Source organism: Ranitomeya imitator, chromosome 5 (assembly GCF_032444005.1).
Source record: "Ranitomeya imitator isolate aRanImi1 chromosome 5, aRanImi1.pri, whole genome shotgun sequence".
NCBI lineage: Eukaryota > Metazoa > Chordata > Amphibia > Anura > Dendrobatidae > Ranitomeya > Ranitomeya imitator.
Window position 1 is genome coordinate 502468163 of NC_091286.1, and position 20145 is coordinate 502488307.

Consider the following 20145-nt stretch of genomic DNA (forward strand, 5'->3'; position numbering starts at 1 on the left):
TCTGCCCCTGTGTGTCCAGCATCTCCTCTGCCCCTGTGTTCAGCATCTCCTCTGCCCCTGTGTGTCCAGCATCTCCTCTGCCTCTGTCTGTGTCCAGCATCTCCTCTGCCCCTGTCTGTGTCCAGCATCTCCTCTGCCCCTGTCTGTGTCCAGCATCTCCTCTGCCCCTGTCTGTGTCCAGCATCTCCTCTGCCCCTGTCTGTGTCCAGCATCTCCTCTGCCCCTGTGTTCAGCATCTCCTCTGCCCCTGTCTGTGTCCAGCATCTCCTCTGCCCCTGTGTTCAGCATCTCCTCTGCCCCTGTGTCCAGCATCTCCTCTGCCCCTGTGTGTCCAGCATCTCCTCTGCCCCTGTCTGTGTCCAGCATCTCCTCTGCCCCTGTGTCCAGCATCTCCACTGCCCCTGTCTGTGTCCAGCATCTCCTCTGCCCCTGTGTCCAGCATCTCCTCTGCCCCTGTGTGTCCAGCATCTCCTCTGCCCCTGTGTTCAGCATCTCCTCTGCCCCTGTCTGTGTCCAGCATCTCCTCTGCCCCTGTCTGTGTCCAGCATCTCCTCTGCCCCTGTCTGTGTCCAGCATCTCCTCTGCCCCTGTCTGTGTCCAGCATCTCCTCTGCCCCTGTGTCCAGCATCTCCACTGCCCCTGTCTGTGTCCAGCATCTCCTCTGCCCCTGTGTCCAGCATCTCCTCTGCCCCTGTCTGTGTCCAGCATCTCCTCTGCCCCTGTGTCCAGCATCTCCTCTGCCCCTGTCTGTGTCCAGCATCTCCTCTGCCCCTGTCTGTGTCCAGCATCTCCTCTGCCCCTGTGTCCAGCATCTCCTCTGCCCCTGTCTGTGTCCAGCATCTCCTCTGCCCCTGTGTCCAGCATCTCCTCTGCCCCTGTGTCCAGCATCTCCTCTGCCCCTGTCTGTGTCCAGCATCTCCTCTGCCCCTGTCTGTGTCCAGCATCTCCTCTGCCCCTGTCTGTGTCCAGCATCTCCTCTGCCCCTGTGTTCAGCATCTCCTCTGCCCCTGTCTGTGTCCAGCATCTCCTCTGCCCCTGTGTTCAGCATCTCCTCTGCCCCTGTGTCCAGCATCTCCTCTGCCCCTGTGTGTCCAGCATCTCCTCTGCCCCTGTCTGTGTCCAGCATCTCCTCTGCCCCTGTGTGTCCAGCATCTCCTCTGCCCCTGTGTCCAGCATCTCCTCTGCCCCTGTGTTCAGCATCTCCTCTGCCCCTGTGTGTCCAGCATCTCCTCTGCCCCTGTGTTCAGCATCTCCTCTGCCCCTGTCTGTGTCCAGCATCTCCTCTGCCCCTGTCTGTGTCCAGCATCTCCTCTGCCCCTGTCTGTGTCCAGCATCTCCTCTGCCCCTGTCTGTGTCCAGCATCTCCTCTGCCCCTGTCTGTGTCCAGCATCTCCTCTGCCCCTGTGTTCAGCATCTCCTCTGCCCCTGTGTGTCCAGCATCTCCTCTGCCCCTGTGTCCAGCATCTCCTCTGCCCCTGTCTGTGTCCAGCATCTCCTCTGCCCCTGTCTGTGTCCAGCATCTCCTCTGCCCCTGTCTGTGTCCAGCATCTCCTCTGCCCCTGTGTTCAGCATCTCCTCTGCCCCTGTGTGTCCAGCATCTCCTCTGCCCCTGTGTCCAGCATCTCCTCTGCCCCTGTCTGTGTTCAGCATCTCCTCTGCCCCTGTCTGTGTCCAGCATCTCCTCTGCCCCTGTGTTCAGCATCTCCTCTGCCCCTGTGTGTCCAGCATCTCCTCTGCCCCTGTGTCCAGCATCTCCTCTGCCCCTGTGTCCAGCATCTCCTCTGCCCCTGTGTTCAGCATCTCCTCTGCCCCTGTGTGTGTCCAGCATCTCCTCTGCCCCTGTCTGTGTCCAGCATCTCCTCTGCCCCTGTGTCCAGCATCTCCTCTGCCCCTGTCTGTGTCCAGCATCTCCTCTGCCCCTGTCTGTGTCCAGCATCTCCTCTGCCCCTGTCTGTGTCCAGCATCTCCTCTGCCCCTGTCTGTGTCCAGCATCTCCTCTGCCCCTGTCTGTGTCCAGCATCTCCTCTGCCCCTGTCTGTGTCCAGCATCTCCTCTGCCCCTGTGTTCAGCATCTCCTCTGCCCCTGTGTTCAGCATCTCCTCTGCCCCTGTCTGTGTCCAGCATCTCCTCTGCCCCTGTCTGTGTCCAGCATCTCCTCTGCCCCTGTCTGTGTCCAGCATCTCCTCTGCCCCTGTCTGTGTCCAGCATCTCCTCTGCCCCTGTGTGTCCAGCATCTCCTCTGCCCCTGTGTGTCCAGCATCTCCTCTGCCCCTGTGTTCAGCATCTCCTCTGCCCCTGTGTGTCCAGCATCTCCTCTGCCCCTGTGTTCAGCATCTCCTCTGCCCCTGTGTGTCCAGCATCTCCTCTGCCCCTGTGTGTCCAGCATCTCCTCTGCCCCTGTGTGTCCAGCATCTCCTCTGCCCCTGTGTGTCCAGCATCTCCTCTGCCCCTGTCTGTGTCCAGCATCTCCTCTGCCCCTGTCTGTGTCCAGCATCTCCTCTGCCCCTGTCTGTGTCCAGCATCTCCTCTGCCCCTGTCTGTGTCCAGCATCTCCTCTGCCCCTGTGTCCAGCATCTCCTCTGCCCCTGTCTGTGTCCAGCATCTCCTCTGCCCCTGTCTGTGTCCAGCATCTCCTCTGCCCCTGTCTGTGTCCAGCATCTCCTCTGCCCCTGTGTCCAGCATCTCCTCTGCCCCTGTGTCCAGCATCTCCACTGCCCCTGTCTGTGTCCAGCATCTCCTCTGCCCCTGTGTCCAGCATCTCCTCTGCCCCTGCCTGTGTCCAGCATCTCCTCTGCCCCTGTGTTCAGCATCTCCTCTGCCCCTGTCTGTGTCCAGCATCTCCTCTGCCCCTGTCTGTGTCCAGCATCTCCTCTGCCCCTGTGTTCAGCATCTCCTCTGCCCCTGTGTGTCCAGCATCTCCTCTGCCCCTGTGTCCAGCATCTCCTCTGCCCCTGTCTGTGTCCAGCATCTCCTCTGCCCCTGTCTGTGTCCAGCATCTCCTCTGCCCCTGTCTGTGTCCAGCATCTCCTCTGCCCCTGTCTGTGTCCAGCATCTCCTCTGCCCCTGTGTTCAGCATCTCCTCTGCCCCTGTGTGTCCAGCATCTCCTCTGCCCCTGTGTCCAGCATCTCCTCTGCCCCTGTCTGTGTTCAGCATCTCCTCTGCCCCTGTCTGTGTCCAGCATCTCCTCTGCCCCTGTGTTCAGCATCTCCTCTGCCCCTGTGTGTCCAGCATCTCCTCTGCCCCTGTGTCCAGCATCTCCTCTGCCCCTGTGTTCAGCATCTCCTCTGCCCCTGTGTGTGTCCAGCATCTCCTCTGCCCCTGTCTGTGTCCAGCATCTCCTCTGCCCCTGTGTCCAGCATCTCCTCTGCCCCTGTCTGTGTCCAGCATCTCCTCTGCCCCTGTCTGTGTCCAGCATCTCCTCTGCCCCTGTCTGTGTGCAGCATCTCCTCTGCCCCTGTCTGTGTCCAGCATCTCCTCTGCCCCTGTCTGTGTCCAGCATCTCCTCTGCCCCTGTCTGTGTCCAGCATCTCCTCTGCCCCTGTGTTCAGCATCTCCTCTGCCCCTGTGTTCAGCATCTCCTCTGCCCCTGTGTGTCCAGCATCTCCTCTGCCCCTGTCTGTGTCCAGCATCTCCTCTGCCCCTGTCTGTGTCCAGCATCTCCTCTGCCCCTGTCTGTGTCCAGCATCTCCTCTGCCCCTGTGTTCAGCATCTCCTCTGCCCCTGTGTGTCCAGCATCTCCTCTGCCCCTGTGTGTCCAGCATCTCCTCTGCCCCTGTCTGTGTCCAGCATCTCCTCTGCCCCTGTCTGTGTCCAGCATCTCCTCTGCCCCTGTGTGTCCAGCATCTCCTCTGCCCCTGTGTCCAGCATCTCCTCTGCCCCTGTGTCCAGCATCTCCTCTGCCCCTGTGTCCAGCATCTCCTCTGCCCCTGTGTGTCCAGCATCTCCTCTGCCCCTGTGTGTCCAGCATCTCCTCTGCCCCTGTGTTCAGCATCTCCTCTGCCCCTGTGTGTCCAGCATCTCCTCTGCCCCTGTCTGTGTCCAGCATCTCCTCTGCCCCTGTCTGTGTCCAGCATCTCCTCTGCCCCTGTCTGTGTCCAGCATCTCCTCTGCCCCTGTGTGTCCAGCATCTCCTCTGCCCCTGTGTCCAGCATCTCCTCTGCCCCTGTCTGTGTCCAGCATCTCCTCTGCCCCTGTCTGTGTCCAGCATCTCCTCTGCCCCTGTCTGTGTCCAGCATCTCCTCTGCCCCTGTGTCCAGCATCTCCTCTGCCCCTGTGTCCAGCATCTCCACTGCCCCTGTCTGTGTCCAGCATCTCCTCTGCCCCTGTGTCCAGCATCTCCTCTGCCCCTGCCTGTGTCCAGCATCTCCTCTGCCCCTGTGTTCAGCATCTCCTCTGCCCCTGTCTGTGTCCAGCATCTCCTCTGCCCCTGTCTGTGTCCAGCATCTCCTCTGCCCCTGTCTGTGTCCAGCATCTCCTCTGCCCCTGTCTGTGTCCAGCATCTCCTCTGCCCCTGTCTGTGTCCAGCATCTCCTCTGCCCCTGTGTTCAGCATCTCCTCTGCCCCTGTGTGTCCAGCATCTCCTCTGCCCCTGTGTCCAGCATCTCCTCTGCCCCTGTCTGTGTTCAGCATCTCCTTTGCCCCTGTCTGTGTCCAGCATCTCCTCTGCCCCTGTGTTCAGCATCTCCTCTGCCCCTGTGTGTCCAGCATCTCCTCTGCCCCTGTGTCCAGCATCTCCTCTGCCCCTGTGTCCAGCATCTCCTCTGCCCCTGTGTTCAGCATCTCCTCTGCCCCTGTGTGTGTCCAGCATCTCCTCTGCCCCTGTCTGTGTCCAGCATCTCCTCTGCCCCTGTCTGTGTCCAGCATCTCCTCTGCCCCTGTCTGTGTCCAGCATCTCCTCTGCCCCTGTCTGTGTCCAGCATCTCCTCTGCCCCTGTCTGTGTCCAGCATCTCCTCTGCCCCTGTGTTCAGCATCTCCTCTGCCCCTGTGTGTCCAGCATCTCCTCTGCCCCTGTCTGTGTCCAGCATCTCCTCTGCCCCTGTCTGTGTCCAGCATCTCCTCTGCCCCTGTGTGTCCAGCATCTCCTCTGCCCCTGTGTTCAGCATCTCCTCTGCCCCTGTGTGTCCAGCATCTCCTCTGCCCCTGTGTGTCCAGCATCTCCTCTGCCCCTGTCTGTGTCCAGCATCTCCTCTGCCCCTGTCTGTGTCCAGCATCTCCTCTGCCCCTGTCTGTGTCCAGCATCTCCTCTGCCCCTGTCTGTGTCCAGCATCTCCTCTGCCCCTGTCTGTGTCCAGCATCTCCTCTGCCCCTGTCTGTGTCCAGCATCTCCTCTGCCCCTGTCTGTGTCCAGCATCTCCTCTGCCCCTGTCTGTGTCCAGCATCTCCTCTGCCCCTGTCTGTGTCCAGCATCTCCTCTGCCCCTGTGTTCAGCATCTCCTCTGCCCCTGTGTGTCCAGCATCTCCTCTGCCCCTGTCTGTGTCCAGCATCTCCTCTGCCCCTGTGTGTCCAGCATCTCCTCTGCCCCTGTGTTCAGCATCTCCTCTGCCCCTGTGTGTCCAGCATCTCCTCTGCCCCTGTGTGTCCAGCATCTCCTCTGCCCCTGTCTGTGTCCAGCATCTCCTCTGCCCCTGTCTGTGTCCAGCATCTCCTCTGCCCCTGTCTGTGTCCAGCATCTCCTCTGCCCCTGTCTGTGTCCAGCATCTCCTCTGCCCCTGTGTCCAGCATCTCCACTGCCCCTGTCTGTGTCCAGCATCTCCTCTGCCCCTGTGTCCAGCATCTCCTCTGCCCCTGTCTGTGTCCAGCATCTCCTCTGCCCCTCTGTCCAGCATCTCCTCTGCCCCTGTCTGTGTCCAGCATCTCCTCTGCCCCTGTCTGTGTCCAGCATCTCCTCTTTCCCTGTGTCCAGCATCTCCTCTGCCCCTGTCTGTGTCCAGCATCTCCTCTGCCCCTGTGTCCAGCATCTCCTCTGCCCCTGTGTCCAGCATCTCCTCTGCCCCTGTGTCCAGCATCTCCTCTGCCCCTGTGTCCAGCATCTCCTCTGCCCCTGTCTGTGTCCAGCATCTCCTCTGCCCCTGTCTGTGTCCAGCATCTCCTCTGCCCCTGTGTTCAGCATCTCCTCTGCCCCTGTCTGTGTCCAGCATCTCCTCTGCCCCTGTGTTCAGCATCTCCTCTGCCCCTGTGTGTCCAGCATCTCCTCTGCCCCTGTCTGTGTCCAGCATCTCCTCTGCCCCTGTGTGTCCAGCATCTCCTCTGCCCCTGTGTCCAGCATCTCCTCTGCCCCTGTGTTCAGCATCTCCTCTGCCCCTGTGTGTCCAGCATCTCCTCTGCCCCTGTCTGTGTCCAGCATCTCCTCTGCCCCTGTCTGTGTCCAGCATCTCCTCTGCCCCTGTGTGTCCAGCATCTCCTCTGCCCCTGTCTGTGTCCAGCATCTCCTCTGCCCCTGTCTGTGTCCAGCATCTCCTCTGCCCCTGTCTGTGTCCAGCATCTCCTCTGCCCCTGTCTGTGTCCAGCATCTCCTCTGCCCCGGGCCCCCTCCCCTGGATCGCCGCTACCAAAAAAAAAAAAAAACTTCTTACCTTGCCATGCTCCCGCGGCGGGCGAAGCTCCTCCACGCAGGTGAAGGACGCACTCGCCGGCGGCTGACGATGACGTCAGACGCCGGCGAGGTGTGACTGCGCACTGCCGCCGTTCAAGTCAGCTGCCAGCCTCCGACTGGCTGGCGGCGACTGTTAACTATTGACGTGCGGGCACGGGCCCGCACGTCAATAGTGAGCCGCAGCGCCTGCAGGGGGAGCCCGGTGAGCAGATGAGACGGGGCCCGATGCGGGCCCCCTCTGCCCACCGGGCCCCATACGCCAGTCATGGCCGTCATGCCCTGATGTCGGCCCTGGTTACTGACGCTGACACAGTACTTGTGATGAATGTTACTGTAGATTTACAGGTTAAGCTGAGGATCTTCATCATACAGATGTAGCACCACCCGGGTCAATATGTTTCGCTGTGACTACTACACTCCAACTATAAGTACAGGGAATAGACGTAAGAGAGCTGCTCCCACTGTCTCCTTCCTATATGTGCCCAATCTCGCTGATACCGTTTAATTCACCGGAGCTTCCAGGTCTGACCAGCACTAAGGACGTTCCCACCAGTCTCTTAAGGATGTTTCCATCAACCTCCTCTGTAGGTTGGTAAGCTCTAGTGCAGAAACTTCCTTTTTCACTGGTTCCTTCTCACACACACTCAATGAGGATTCTCTGCTTCTTTGAGGGTGTCTTTTATTGTCTTTCGCTTACTAACTACTGACTACAAAACATGAACTGACCCACTGGTCCCCAATCCTCCGCAACTACGGACTGTCTCTACAGTTAACCCTGTCAACCCTGACGACCAGGAACTGCAGCCTCCCGGAGGATGAAGCATGTGATACAATACATTTTCTTACATTTAAAATATCAGTGATTTGCAGAGGGCTGAAACGCCATCCCCTCCTCCCCAATAAATGTATCTTTATACCGGTAATCAATAAGTGAAGCCAGTGGGTGGGCGAATAATATAATCTACAGGTAATTTCCTATGCACAGAAGAGAATACATGTCAGGTAATGGGAGCTTTTAAGACAGGAAACTGTCACACTGTTACACTGAAAACAAAAGCAGTTTTCCTAGATGAACTTTTACACAATTTTTTAAGAAACTCAACAAGGAATTTGTTCCAAAAATCTTGGAAAAATAACCACAGATTTTGAGTGAAGATAGATTTGCGCAAATCCTTCCATCTCTTCATGTAATCACAGACTTGATTAGGTTGAGATCAGGGCTTTAAGTGGTGCCCATATCATCACTTCCAGGACTCCTTGTTCTTTTTAATGAAGATAGTTCTTAATGACATTGGTTGTATGATTAGGGTCGTTGTCCCGCAGCAAGATAAATTTACCAGTGCATTTTCCCACGCTCCAGAGGTCATCCCAGTTCAGCACGGTGGCGAGCGGCAGCTTCAGTGACTAGCAGTGCCATCACTGATGCTGCGCTGCCTCACAGCCTGAACTGTGGTAACCTCTGGACCGTGGGAAAATGCCAGTGCATTTTCCCATGATCCAGAGGTTACCGCAGTTCAGGCTGTGAGGGAGCTCAGCTTCAGTGATGGCACTGCTAGTCACTGAAGCTTCGTTCGCAGCATCTCCACATTCACCAGCAGTTTTCAGCCAGGGACGGTCGCATCTTGGCACCGTCCTGGTTAAAACTGTATATACCCCAGATATGGATTACTGCATGGGACACAATGACAGACAGGTATGGTATATTGTTGGTTTGTTATTTTTATTACAGGAGATTGAGGGCATTGCATGGATTAGGAGTAATAATAAAATGGGAAAACTGTTGTGTTTTATTTCATTAAAAGACTTTATTCCATCTGTGTCTTTATTTAATATGTAACAACTATAGGATTAGTAATGGAGAGGTGTCTTATTGACACCTCTACATTACTAAGCCATTGGCCTGATGTCACCTTACAATACAAAGGTGACATCAAACCCACAACTATTACTATTACTCCACTTGCCACCGCTACAGGGCAAGTGGGAAGAGCAAGGTTAAGTACCGGAATTGGCGCATCTTAGAGTTTTTAGCCAGGGGGGCCAATATCCATGACCCCTTCCTAGGCTATTAATATCAGCCCGCAGCTGTCTGCATAGCCTTTGCTGGTTATTAATTATATGGAGACCCACATCATTTTTTTGGGTGGTCCCTCATTTTGATAGCCAGTAAAGGCAAAGTATATAGTTGTGAGCTGATATTAATAGCCTAGGAAGCTCCATGGGTACTACCTCCTTCCCAGGCTATAAACCTTTGCCTCCAGTCACTGGCTTTCCCTCTGCTGGTTGCGAAATTGAGCAGGAGCCCACACGATTGTGTTCCGCAAAATGATCTTTTGTTAATTTAATACATGTCCAGTAATTTGCACACAAACTGTACTAATTGTATTTGTCACTGACATCTATATATCTACCTATTCTATATGTATTTACTGTATGCAATCCATCTCTTCTATCCCGTCGGCTTATCCTGTCGGCTCTTGCAGTGAATCTACAGAAATCGACAGATGTATTACTGGCTTTTCTTCTATCTATATCTCTATGCAGTATGTATATATATATATATATATATATATATATTTATATACACACACTGCTCAAAAAAATAAAGGGAACACTTAACCAAGAGAATATAACTCCAAGTAAATTAAACTTCTGTGAAATCAAACTGTCCACTTAGGAAGCAACATTGTTTGACAATCAATTTCACATGCTGTTGTGCAAATGGAATAGACAACAGATGGAAATTATTGGCAATTATCAAGACACACTCAATAAAGGAGTGGTTCTGCAGGTGGGAACCACAGACCACATCTCGGCACCAATGCTTTCTGGCTGATGTTTTGGTCACTTTTGAATGTTGGTTGTGCTTTCACATTCGTAATTGCATGAGACGGACTCTGCAACCCACACAAGTGGCTCAGGAAGTGCAGCTCATCCAGGAAGGCACATCAATGCGAGCTGTGGCAAGAAGGTTTGCTGTGTCTGTCAGCATAGTGTACAAAGGCTGGAGGCACTACCAGGAGAGAGGCCAGTACACCAGGAGACGTGGAGGGGGCCGTAGGAGGGCAACAACCCAGCAGCAGGACTGCTACCTCCGCCTTTGTGCAAGGAGGAACAGGAGGAGCACTGCCAGAGCCCTGCAAAATGACCTCCAGCAGGCCACAAATGTGCATGTGTCTGCTCAAATTGTTAGAAACCGACTCCATGAGGATGGTCTGAGTGCTCGACGTCCACAGATGGAGGTTGTGCTCACAGCCCAATACCGTGCAGGACGCTTGGCATTTGCCACAGAACACCAGGATTGACAAATTCGCCACTGGCGCCCTGTGCTCTTCACAGATGAAAGCAGGTTCACACTGATCACATGTGACAGACGTGACAGAGTCTGGGGACCCCGTGGAGACCGATCTGCTGCCTGCAACATCCTTCAGCATGGCCGGTTTGGCAGTGTGTCCGTAATGGTGTGGCATGGCATCTCTTTGGAGGGCCACACAGCCTGTGTTCTTCCTAATGCAGGACAATGCCAGACCTCATGTGGCTGGAGGGTGTCAGCAGTTCCTTCAAGATGAAGGCATTGAAACTATGAACTGGCCCGCCCGTTCCCCAGACCTGAATACGATTAAACACATCTGGGACATCATGTCTCGCACCATCCACCAAGGTCATGTTGCACCACAGACTGTCCAGAAGATGGCGGATGCTTTAGTCCAGGACTGGAAGGAGATCCCTCAGGAGACCATCTGCCTCCTCATCAGGAGCATGCCCAGGCATTGTAGGGAGGTCATACAGGCACGTGGAGGCCACACATACACAACAGAACATAATTTCCTTGGCTTGAGGCATTTCCACTGAAGTTGGACCAGCCTGTTATTTAATTTTCCACTTTGATCTTGCGTATCATTCCAAATCCAGACATCCATGGGATATTAATTTTGATTTACATTGATCATTTTTATGTTTTATTGTTCTCAACACATTCCACTATGTAATGAATAAAGATTTGCAACTGAAATATTTCATTCAGTGATATCTAGGATGTGGGACTATAGTATTCCCTTTATTTTTTTGACCAGTGTATATATATATATATATATATGTATATATATATATATATATATATATATATATATATATATATATATATATGTGTGTGTGTCACTGACATCTCTATATACAACCCCTGGCAAAAATTATGGAATCACCGGCCTTGGAGGATGTTCATTCAGTTGTTTAATTTTGTAGAAAAAAAGCAGATCATAGACATGGCTCGTGTTGGAGCCATGATTCATGTCAGTCCACTTGGTGAAACAGCTCTCCAAGGTGTGGTCACTCCTTTTTAGATGCAGACTAACGAGCAGATCTAATTTGATGCAGGTCTTATTTTTGGGTATGAAAATTTACAGGGTGATTCCATCATTTTTTCCTCAGAATTGAGTGATTCCATAATTTTTCCCCTATGCTTGGTTAAAAAAAGTAACCATTACTGACTACCACATTTTTTGTTCTTGATTTCTTTTAGTGTTTCTTAAAGCCAGAAAGTTGCCATTTGAAATGTCTTTAGTTTTGTGCCATGTCTGTGGTCTGCTTTTTTTCTACAAAATTAAACAACTGTATGAACATCCTACAAGGCCGGTGATTCCATAATTTTTGCCAGGGGTTGTATATATGTATTATATGTATATCTATTCTATCTATTCTATGCTAACCTGTCAGTGTGATTTTAATGTACAAGCACAAAAATTGCCGTCTTTTCATCTATCTATCTATATCTAAAATAGACGAATATTTCATTTGAAAATGATGTGTAAATGACATAGAGAACGGCTGTATGTAAAAGCTCATGTTAACATCGCCTTGCAATCGCAATGCACTGGGATATAAATCGGATGCTAAGTGTGAAAATCGCATTGTACTCGCATGACACTCGCATGGCACTCATCCGTTTTTTCGGTCCCGATTATGGAACTTTTTTTCTCGTATATAGGTATGACCCCATACAGGCAGATGCTTATCCAACAGCCAATATCATCAGGAAGGTGTCTGATCAGCTCCAAGTTTATTTAGCAATAGGTCAATGAGCCCAAACATACAGCCACTGTCACTAAGAACTATCTTTAGTAAGAAAAACTGGAAATCCTGGAAGTACCTAGACAAATTGGTGCTTTGAAACTGTTTTATAGTCAATGGTCACACCAAATATTGTGATTTCATTTAGATTTCTCTTTTATTGGATATTATCTATTATCGGCCTGCATATTAAAAGCATCATGCGCTCTACAGAGCTGTCAATCACACTGCAGTCTCCTCCACAGAGCAACACCCAGCAAGCAGACAACACATGTAGTGAGAAGCATGGCTGCTACCATTATAGACGTTCGCTAGATACATAAAACTTTACTAAAACAGTTGAATACAATAATCAATTGAAATCCATTGAAACAGTAGTCGGAAACTGTACTAGTCATGTAGTTTTATATACGTTGTAATCAGCAGTGAAAGATCATTTATGAAGAGTCAAATTGACCACACTGGTCCTGAGTTATTAGCGCGGGATCTGGCACGGATACAATAATCATTGCAATTAATCTTTCAGTTTAAGGGGCATCATTAATCCGGATGCTTCATTTACTAGTTTTTCAGATAAACCTGGTTATGTTTATGGCCTGTTAATGTAATACTCTTATTATGTCTATGGCCAATGTTTTCAATTCTTTTTTTAGGCTGAATTCACACACGGTGATTGGCGTTTTTATGGTCCCAAATTCCATTACAGTTATTTAGTGACATATTTAACCCACTACATACATAGAATTTTAGTTCATGACATATAAGGGGTCAGTGTTTTTTTTTGTAAATGTTGTTTGCTCTCGTCATGGTGTTATTTGCTGCTGGGTTACTCCTAGAGTTAGTGTTTTTACGAAATGGCACCAAAACCCAAGTAAAAACGCATGTTACATATGAACAGTTAAGCCAATTACATGGAAGGTTATGTGTAGGAGGCGAGTGAGCGAGCGTGGTAATGCGATGCAGTGCAGTATATTCACTTTCTATATACACCCCAGATCAGATCACCCCCATTATTGCAGCATGACTTTCTGCTCCGCTGAGCTGTGTATGATAAATCATGGCCGTTGTCTAGTACAGTAGCCGTGTAAAGTACTGAGCTTATTTATGGGATTCACCTTCCAGTAATCATTAACTCTAAGCTCTGATTTATGACTAACACCGGAGCTTCCTTCAGCTTCATTCAATTATTATCAATCACAGTCACAGCAAATCAGCTCCACATTACCCCAAACATTTCATTCCTAAATCATCACCCCAGCAAGTTCTAGTGCGGCCCTGAACGGCACGTGTAAAAACAGGCGTATAATGCTGATTTGTTACCCTATCACTTTCAGCATGCTGCAATAAAACTCACGTCTCACATTTCTTTTCATCATTATATCACATTTTCCCATTGACAGTCAGACGATTATGGAGAAATTGAACTTATTCTGTTGCTAAGAACAACCCTCAAACAGAGCTGCTCCTTGCACATGGAGAATTATTGCCTTCTCTCTATAAATAGGAGTCAGAAGAAAGGTCATAGATGCTTAGACTAGAAACCTTGTTCTATACACTGGAAGCACTGGGGACAGAGGGTCTGATTTTGGCCAAGGCAACATCATTAAGCAGTTGGTGTGTCAACCCCATCCAAATAATCCTCTTCCAAAAACATCACTAGATTAACTGTCCTCCCCTGAAAAAGACCCCAAGAACGTGTGCGCTGCTGAGATAAGGAAAGAGGCTTGTCAGCCCCAGAAGGGACACCATCCACTTTAAGAGAATACTATCTGAACAGACATTACTCAGCCTTGGGAGAAGAAATACCGATAGCTGAAGAAGAAATAAAACTTCATTTATTATCAACACTAAGGCGGGGGCTGAGTGTAGTGCACTGTGTATACATAGCACCAACACATACTATAGTGCTGTATCAAATGTAACACTATCAACTGATGAAAACAACTTTACATAAAAGAGTGAAAAAAAAAAATCTTTTTTTGCCCTGTAAAACTTTAGAAATTTTGTTACCAACTATTTAATGCTTTTTTATTATTTCTATGGTCAATTTAATATTTTACTTACAATATCTATCTATCTATCTATCTATTAACCTCACAACTATCTACCTAACTAATTACTATAAATCATTCTATCTAGTTATTAACCCCATAGCTTTCTAATCACTATAAATCATTATGTCTATCTATCATCTATCTATCTATCTATCTATCTATCTAATATCTATCTATCTATCTATCTATCTATCTATCTATCTATCTATCTAATATCTATCTATCTATCTATCTATCTAATATCTATGTATCTATCTATCTAATATATATCTATCTAATATCTATGTATCTATCTATCTATCTAATATCTATGTATCTATCTATCTATCTAATATCTATCTATCTATCTAATATCTATGTATCTATCTATCTAATATCTATCTATCTATCTATCTATCTATCTATCTATCTATCTAATATCTATGTATCTATCTATCTATCTAATATCTATCTATCTATCTAATATCTATGTATCTATCTATCTAATATCTATCTATCTAATATCTATCTATCTATCTAATATCTATCTATCTATCTATCTATCTATCTAATATCTATCTATCTATCTATCTATCTATCTATCTATCTATCTATCTATCCCACAACTATCTATCTAATTACTATAAATCATTCTATCCAGTTATTAACCCCATATCTATCTAATCACTCTAAATCATCATCTCCATCCAGCCATCTGTCTGACCTGACCAGCGTTCTTGTACCTGTATTTCATGCCAGTTTGCTTTGCTGTGGATTCCTTCAGTGAGATGTGGTGCTGAGGAGTGAAAGTTCCCAGACTCCTGGCGATGATGGCCACTGTCCGGAACCTTGCCCTGGCTGCATTGACCACATTTGGGCCACTGGAGTTCTGCTTGCTGTGCCTGTCGTCCCCATTCCGGCCCTTGAGGTTGTGCTCTGTGCAGGCTATGGAGACTTGCATGGCTTCTGCCGGACTCTTAGCGATCAAGCAATGTGGTCTTCAGAGGTTCATGGAGCTCCTCTACTGGCAGAGATCAATGAGTGCAAGTGACAAGATTGGAGTTCAGGGGAGGGAGTCCTTTGTCCTTGGGATGCCACCACTAAGCTTCTGAGAAGTCAGGGAACCACCAGGCAGTGAGATTATTAGGTGTTTCATTCCATCAAATCCTTCAGGACCAGTGAATTCAATCAGAAGAGTAATGTGCCCTCATGATCACCCACAGTCCACACTTGTGTCCTGGTACAGTGTTAGGAACAAATCATTGCAGGTGCATCTCCCTGTGTGAAGTGTCCTCTGTGCAGAGCAGCAGATGATGAACAGACAATATCCCAAACCTGGAAGGAGGATTAATCACATCAAGCTCCCTGAGGACAGGAGATCTCCATCATGATGATGCGACAGGCAGGAGCCTTCCCTCTGTGTGCTGCTGAGTGTGAAGCTAGCCCAGGCTTTGCTGTGATCCTGCATGCAGCTTCTGTAGTGGGAGTCAGATGGTGGGAATGGCTCTTTAAGAACTGAAGAGCATGCTGGATTTCTTAGCAGCACATCATAAGGGAAATGTGGAGGTTGCAAGCAACTGCAGCACTGCTAATTACAGAGGACTATTAATAATGATCAGGCTTCAAGTCCACAGAAACATACACTAATGTAGTTATCCAAAAGTTTCCTGTAAGCTATACATGCCAGCCTTCCCTGAATTAGGGCATGCTTCTAGGAAGAGCTCTTCTGGAGTTGTTCTTGGTGTCTGCACATCTCTGCCTCTATCATATACAGCATTCACAAGGACAGGATGAGAAGGAACAGAGCAGGACCGGTGTCAGCTCTTTCCTACATACAACCCTAAATAGGTTTATTGTGACACTGCAGAATGCAAATCACACATCCCAGCCCAGGACATCTACGTGCCAACGTTTGAGCAGAAATGTCAGTGGTTGCAATGAATTGTAGTGATGTATATGCTTTATACAGCAAGCTAATTACTTAGTGTCTCTAAAAACTCACACACTGCACCAGAAGAGAGAGATGGCTTATGTTATACATAGGAACAGTATCATTCATGCAGCATTGCAGCAAGGCCACCCCCACATGCTCAACTACAACTATTAGCTCCTAAAGAGGGGCACCAGACCATCCAGCTACAAGGCAATACTGCTGTTGGTAAATGAAATATTATGTGTTTGTGCGGCGCCCCAGGGTCCTGGTCGTCGCAGTGGTATTGCTTTCCTCTCAAGGAGAGTGATGCTACGTTTGGAGACAATGAAGGAGAACTCTTTGTCAGGTAACACAATGCATGCATGCAACATGTTCACACTCCAGACCAGAAGGGGGAGCTCTAAGCTTGTTTAAGGTGAACTCCCCTATAAGAACATCCTGATCTGGAGGGAAAGAGTTCAGTTCCTGTCAGGGAGACAGAGGGAAAGGAAGCATAGGAGCCGAGTAGCCTGAAGTGCTGCAGCTCCTAGGAAGCAGGCGGATAGAAAGTAGAACATATTGCAGCAAGCATAAAAGAAGTCAGAGCAAAGGAGAGGATATCAGAGGGAGACCAGCCAGGAGCAAACTGCTTCCTTCTGAGGCGCAGAAATCCGGTAGCCGGCACACCGAGGGAGTAAGGACCTTTATGCTTTACTTCAGAGACCGTCAGGACAGCTAATTGCAGGTTACCTGTCCGCACTTAAACCCAGGAGAAACGGCACCCCTCAGAGGCCGGGGCGTGCTAGAATCCCTACAAACAGCCTCAAGCCACCAGTCATACGGGTTTGTCCTATCCTATCTTGGGGACAGAGAGACATAACATCTACAACAGTTGTGAGGACCTTATGAGAAGCTTAGCAGTAAGAGACTACAACACTGCAGCGCAAAGGAAGGCTACTAATTTCCACCTGGATAAGGGGACTCTGGATTTGCCTCCGAACCAGCCAGACTCTGCCTGCCCTGTGGTCTGGTGCTCTGGACTGTGGATGCTGAAGTCTTAAGTAAAGGTAAAGAGACTGCAACCTTGTGTCCTCATTCTTCACTGCGCCATTCATCATTCACCATCTATACACCGGGAAGCCCTGGGGATACACTTCACCTGTGGGAAGGTATACCATCTAGCTGCCATAACATCACCCCAGAGGACCTCTTAAAGTAGCGTCGGTCACCCTGACTGAATACTACAGGTGGCATCACGAACATTCCCCTTAAAGACCTTTCTCTTTAACACAGATGTCCCAAGGGCCACAGACCGGGTAAGCCACCGAGACATCCCCCGCGAACTGAAGGACCCGGTACCCTTGGGGGCGATCCATTTTTTGTAAATATTATTTATAGACATCAACATGAAGTTTCTATAGGGATATATGAGCGACAGAGGTTTCATTGAATTGATCCTAAATAAAGTATCAAGGGGGCACAAGGGGGCATTCTTTGCGTCTGGAGGAGAGAAGGTTTTTCCACCAACATAGAAGAGGATTCTTTACTGTTAGGGCAGTGAGAATTTGGAATTGGTTGCCTGAGGAGGTGGTGATGGCGAACTCAGTCGAGGGGTTCAAGAGAGGCCTGGATGTCTTCCTGGAGCAGAACAATATTGTATCATACAATTAGGTTCTGTAGAAGGACGTAGATCTGGGGATTTATTATGATGGAATATAGGCTGAACTGGATGGACAAATGTCTTTTTTCGGCCTTACTAACTATGTTACTATGTTACTATGTTACTATGTAAAAGGATTAGTCCTGGGCTAATATCACAAACTACTGTACAATTTACTTATATGGTAGCATTGTATTGGATAAATCAAATTAAATCACTGCAAATCAAAGATCATGAAAATCCATTAGCCATATTTTATAGAACATGTATTGAATATGTACTATGTTCCATATATTGCATAGCAAAAGTCTGCAATGACTTTAGTCTGCTGTGTGATCCCTTAGAAGTGTGTCCTTAAAAGTGTGGATTACAGTAGAATTAAAACCTGAATTGAACCTGAAGGGAACTGAAGGTAACTAGCCAGTCACTGTAAACAATGTTTCTGTTTGTTTTCACTTTCACCCCTATAATCCTTCACTTTCTTCTAACTCCCCTGATCCCTACACCAAGTAAGGAACTGTTCATCTCCTCTTCAATCCTCCCCATCCACCTCACCTCCTCCACAGAACTGTTCCTTAACATACAATCTTCTGTCTCCAAGCACAGACAGCCCCCTCATGCCCTCTCCTGCTCCCACCTGCTAACACTTTCTCTGCTCCTTCTCCCTGCTGGTGATATCTCTCCAAATCCTGGTCCTCCTCACCATATTCCCACAATCATTTCTACCTCCCATCCACGCTCTATCACAAACTTCCGTAACCTCTCTAACCTTATACCCATTCGCCTAGCCCCCGCCTCCCCAGTCCCACTAACAGGAGCTCTGTGGAACACTCGCTCTGTCTGCAACAAGCTTTCCTACATCCATGATCTTTTTGTTACTACCAAACTTTCCTTCCTTGCCATCACCGAAACCTGGCTCACCCCTTCTGACACAGCCTCCCCTGCTGCACTCTCTTACGGTGGCTTCCACCTTTCCCACACACCTTGCCCCAGCAGCAAACATGGCGGAGGAGTTGGTTTTCTCCTGTCAGATAACTGCTCCTTCACCCCAATCCCACTGCCACCCTCTGTTACCCTCCCTTCCTTTGAGGTGCACTCTGTGCGCATCTACTCCCCCTCCAACTTCCAACTGGCTGTCATTTACCACCCCCCAGGGCCAGCCACCACCTTCTTTGACCACTTCACCACCTGGCTACTTCATTTCCTTTCTGCGGACATCCCCACTATCATCATGGGCGACTTCAAAATACCCATTGACACTTCCCTCTCAGCTGCCACTAAACTTCTAACTCTCACTTCCTCCTTCGGCCTCACTCAATGGTCTTCTGCAGCCACTCACAAAGACGGTCACACACTGGACCTCATCTTCACACGCCTCTGCTCTCTATCTAACCTCTCTAACTCACCTCTTCCACTCTCTGACCACAACCTTTTCACATTCTCATCTCTCTCCACTCCATGTCTACAATCCCCACCCCTCAAACTTTCACACCCTCGCAGAAATCTTAAACATCTTGACCTACATTCATTCTCTGAATCCCTCCTCCCTCTCACAGACATAAGTTCCCTACACAATGCAGATGATGCTGCCACTCTATATAACACCACAATAGCTGTAGCTTTGGAATCTGCTGCCCCACTTACACATACCAAAGCTCGCAAAATCAACAGACAGCCCTGGTACACCAGCCTGACCAAAGAACTGAGGCGAGCTTCCAGGGCTGCTGAGCGCAGATGGAAAAGATCCCACTCTAACGAGCACTTCATCGCTTTCAAACAGTCCCTCACTACTTTCAAGACCACACTCATCACAGCTAAACAAACCTACTTCTCATCTCTCATATCCTCTCTGTCTCACAACCCTAAACAGCTATTCAACACCTTCAATTCTCTCCTCCGTCCCCCAGCACCTCCTCCCTCCCCACTTATCTCCGCTGAAGACTTTGCCTCATTTTTCAAGCAAAAGATTGATAGCATTAGAGACAGTTTTGGTCAACAACCCCCAGAGCCCTTCCTCCCGACTTCCCAGCCCAACACCTCCAAAACCAACTTCTGCACCATTACAGAAGATCAACTCTCCACTCTACTCTCAAGATTGCATCTCACCACCGGTGCACTTGACCAGCTCCCATCCCACCTCATCCCAAACCTCACCACAGTCTTCATCCCAACCCTAACCCATCTCTTCAACCTACCACTAACAACTGGTGTTTTCCCCTCAAGCTTTAAACATGCCTCCATCACACCTATCCTCAAAAAGCCTTCTCTTGACCCATCCTCTGTATCTAGCTATCGCCCTATATCACTTCTCGCCTATGCCTCCAAACTACTGGAACAACACGTTTACCTTGAACTGTCCTCCCATCTCTCTTCTTGCTCCCTCTTCGACCGCCTACAATCTGGCTTCTGGTCACACCATTCCACTGAAACTGCCCTAACTAAAGTCACCAATGACCTCTTAACCGCCAAGAGCAAGCGACACTACTCTGTCCTCCTCCTCCTCGACCTGTCGGCTGCCTTTGACACAGTGGACCATTCCCTATTATTACAGACCCTCTCATCCCTTGGCATCACAGACTTGGCCCTATCCTGGATCTCATCATACCTAACAGACCGGACATTCAGCGTCTCCACTCACACACCACCTCCTCACCTCGCCCTCTATCTGTCGGAGTCCCACAAGGTTCAGTCCTTGGGCCCCTGCTCTTCTCCATTTACACCTTTGGCCTGGGACAGCTCATAGAATCTCATGGCTTTCAGTATCACCTCTATGCTGATGACACACAGATCTACATCTCTGGACCAGATATCACCTCCCTTCTAACCAGAATCCCTCAATGTCTGTCCACTATTTCATCCTTCTTCTCTACTAGATTTC

At 49.3% G+C, this 20145-nt stretch overlaps 1 protein-coding gene across 2 annotated transcripts in view; it reads right to left on the reverse strand.

The window, feature by feature from the left end:
• KCNAB1 (potassium voltage-gated channel subfamily A regulatory beta subunit 1) overlaps positions 1 to 20145 on the reverse strand; it is a 553598-nt gene that overhangs the window by 282494 nt on the left and 250959 nt on the right. Inside the window, exon 1 of one of the 2 annotated variants that reach the window (XM_069727454.1) lies at positions 14439 to 15461. The exons of the other annotated variant lie outside the window; for it this stretch is intronic. Coding sequence (XP_069583555.1) covers positions 14439 to 14656 — 218 coding nt within the window. The 5' untranslated portion in view covers positions 14657 to 15461. Of the gene's footprint in view, positions 1 to 14438; positions 15462 to 20145 lie in introns of those variants that run through there. 2 annotated transcript variants of the gene reach the window in all.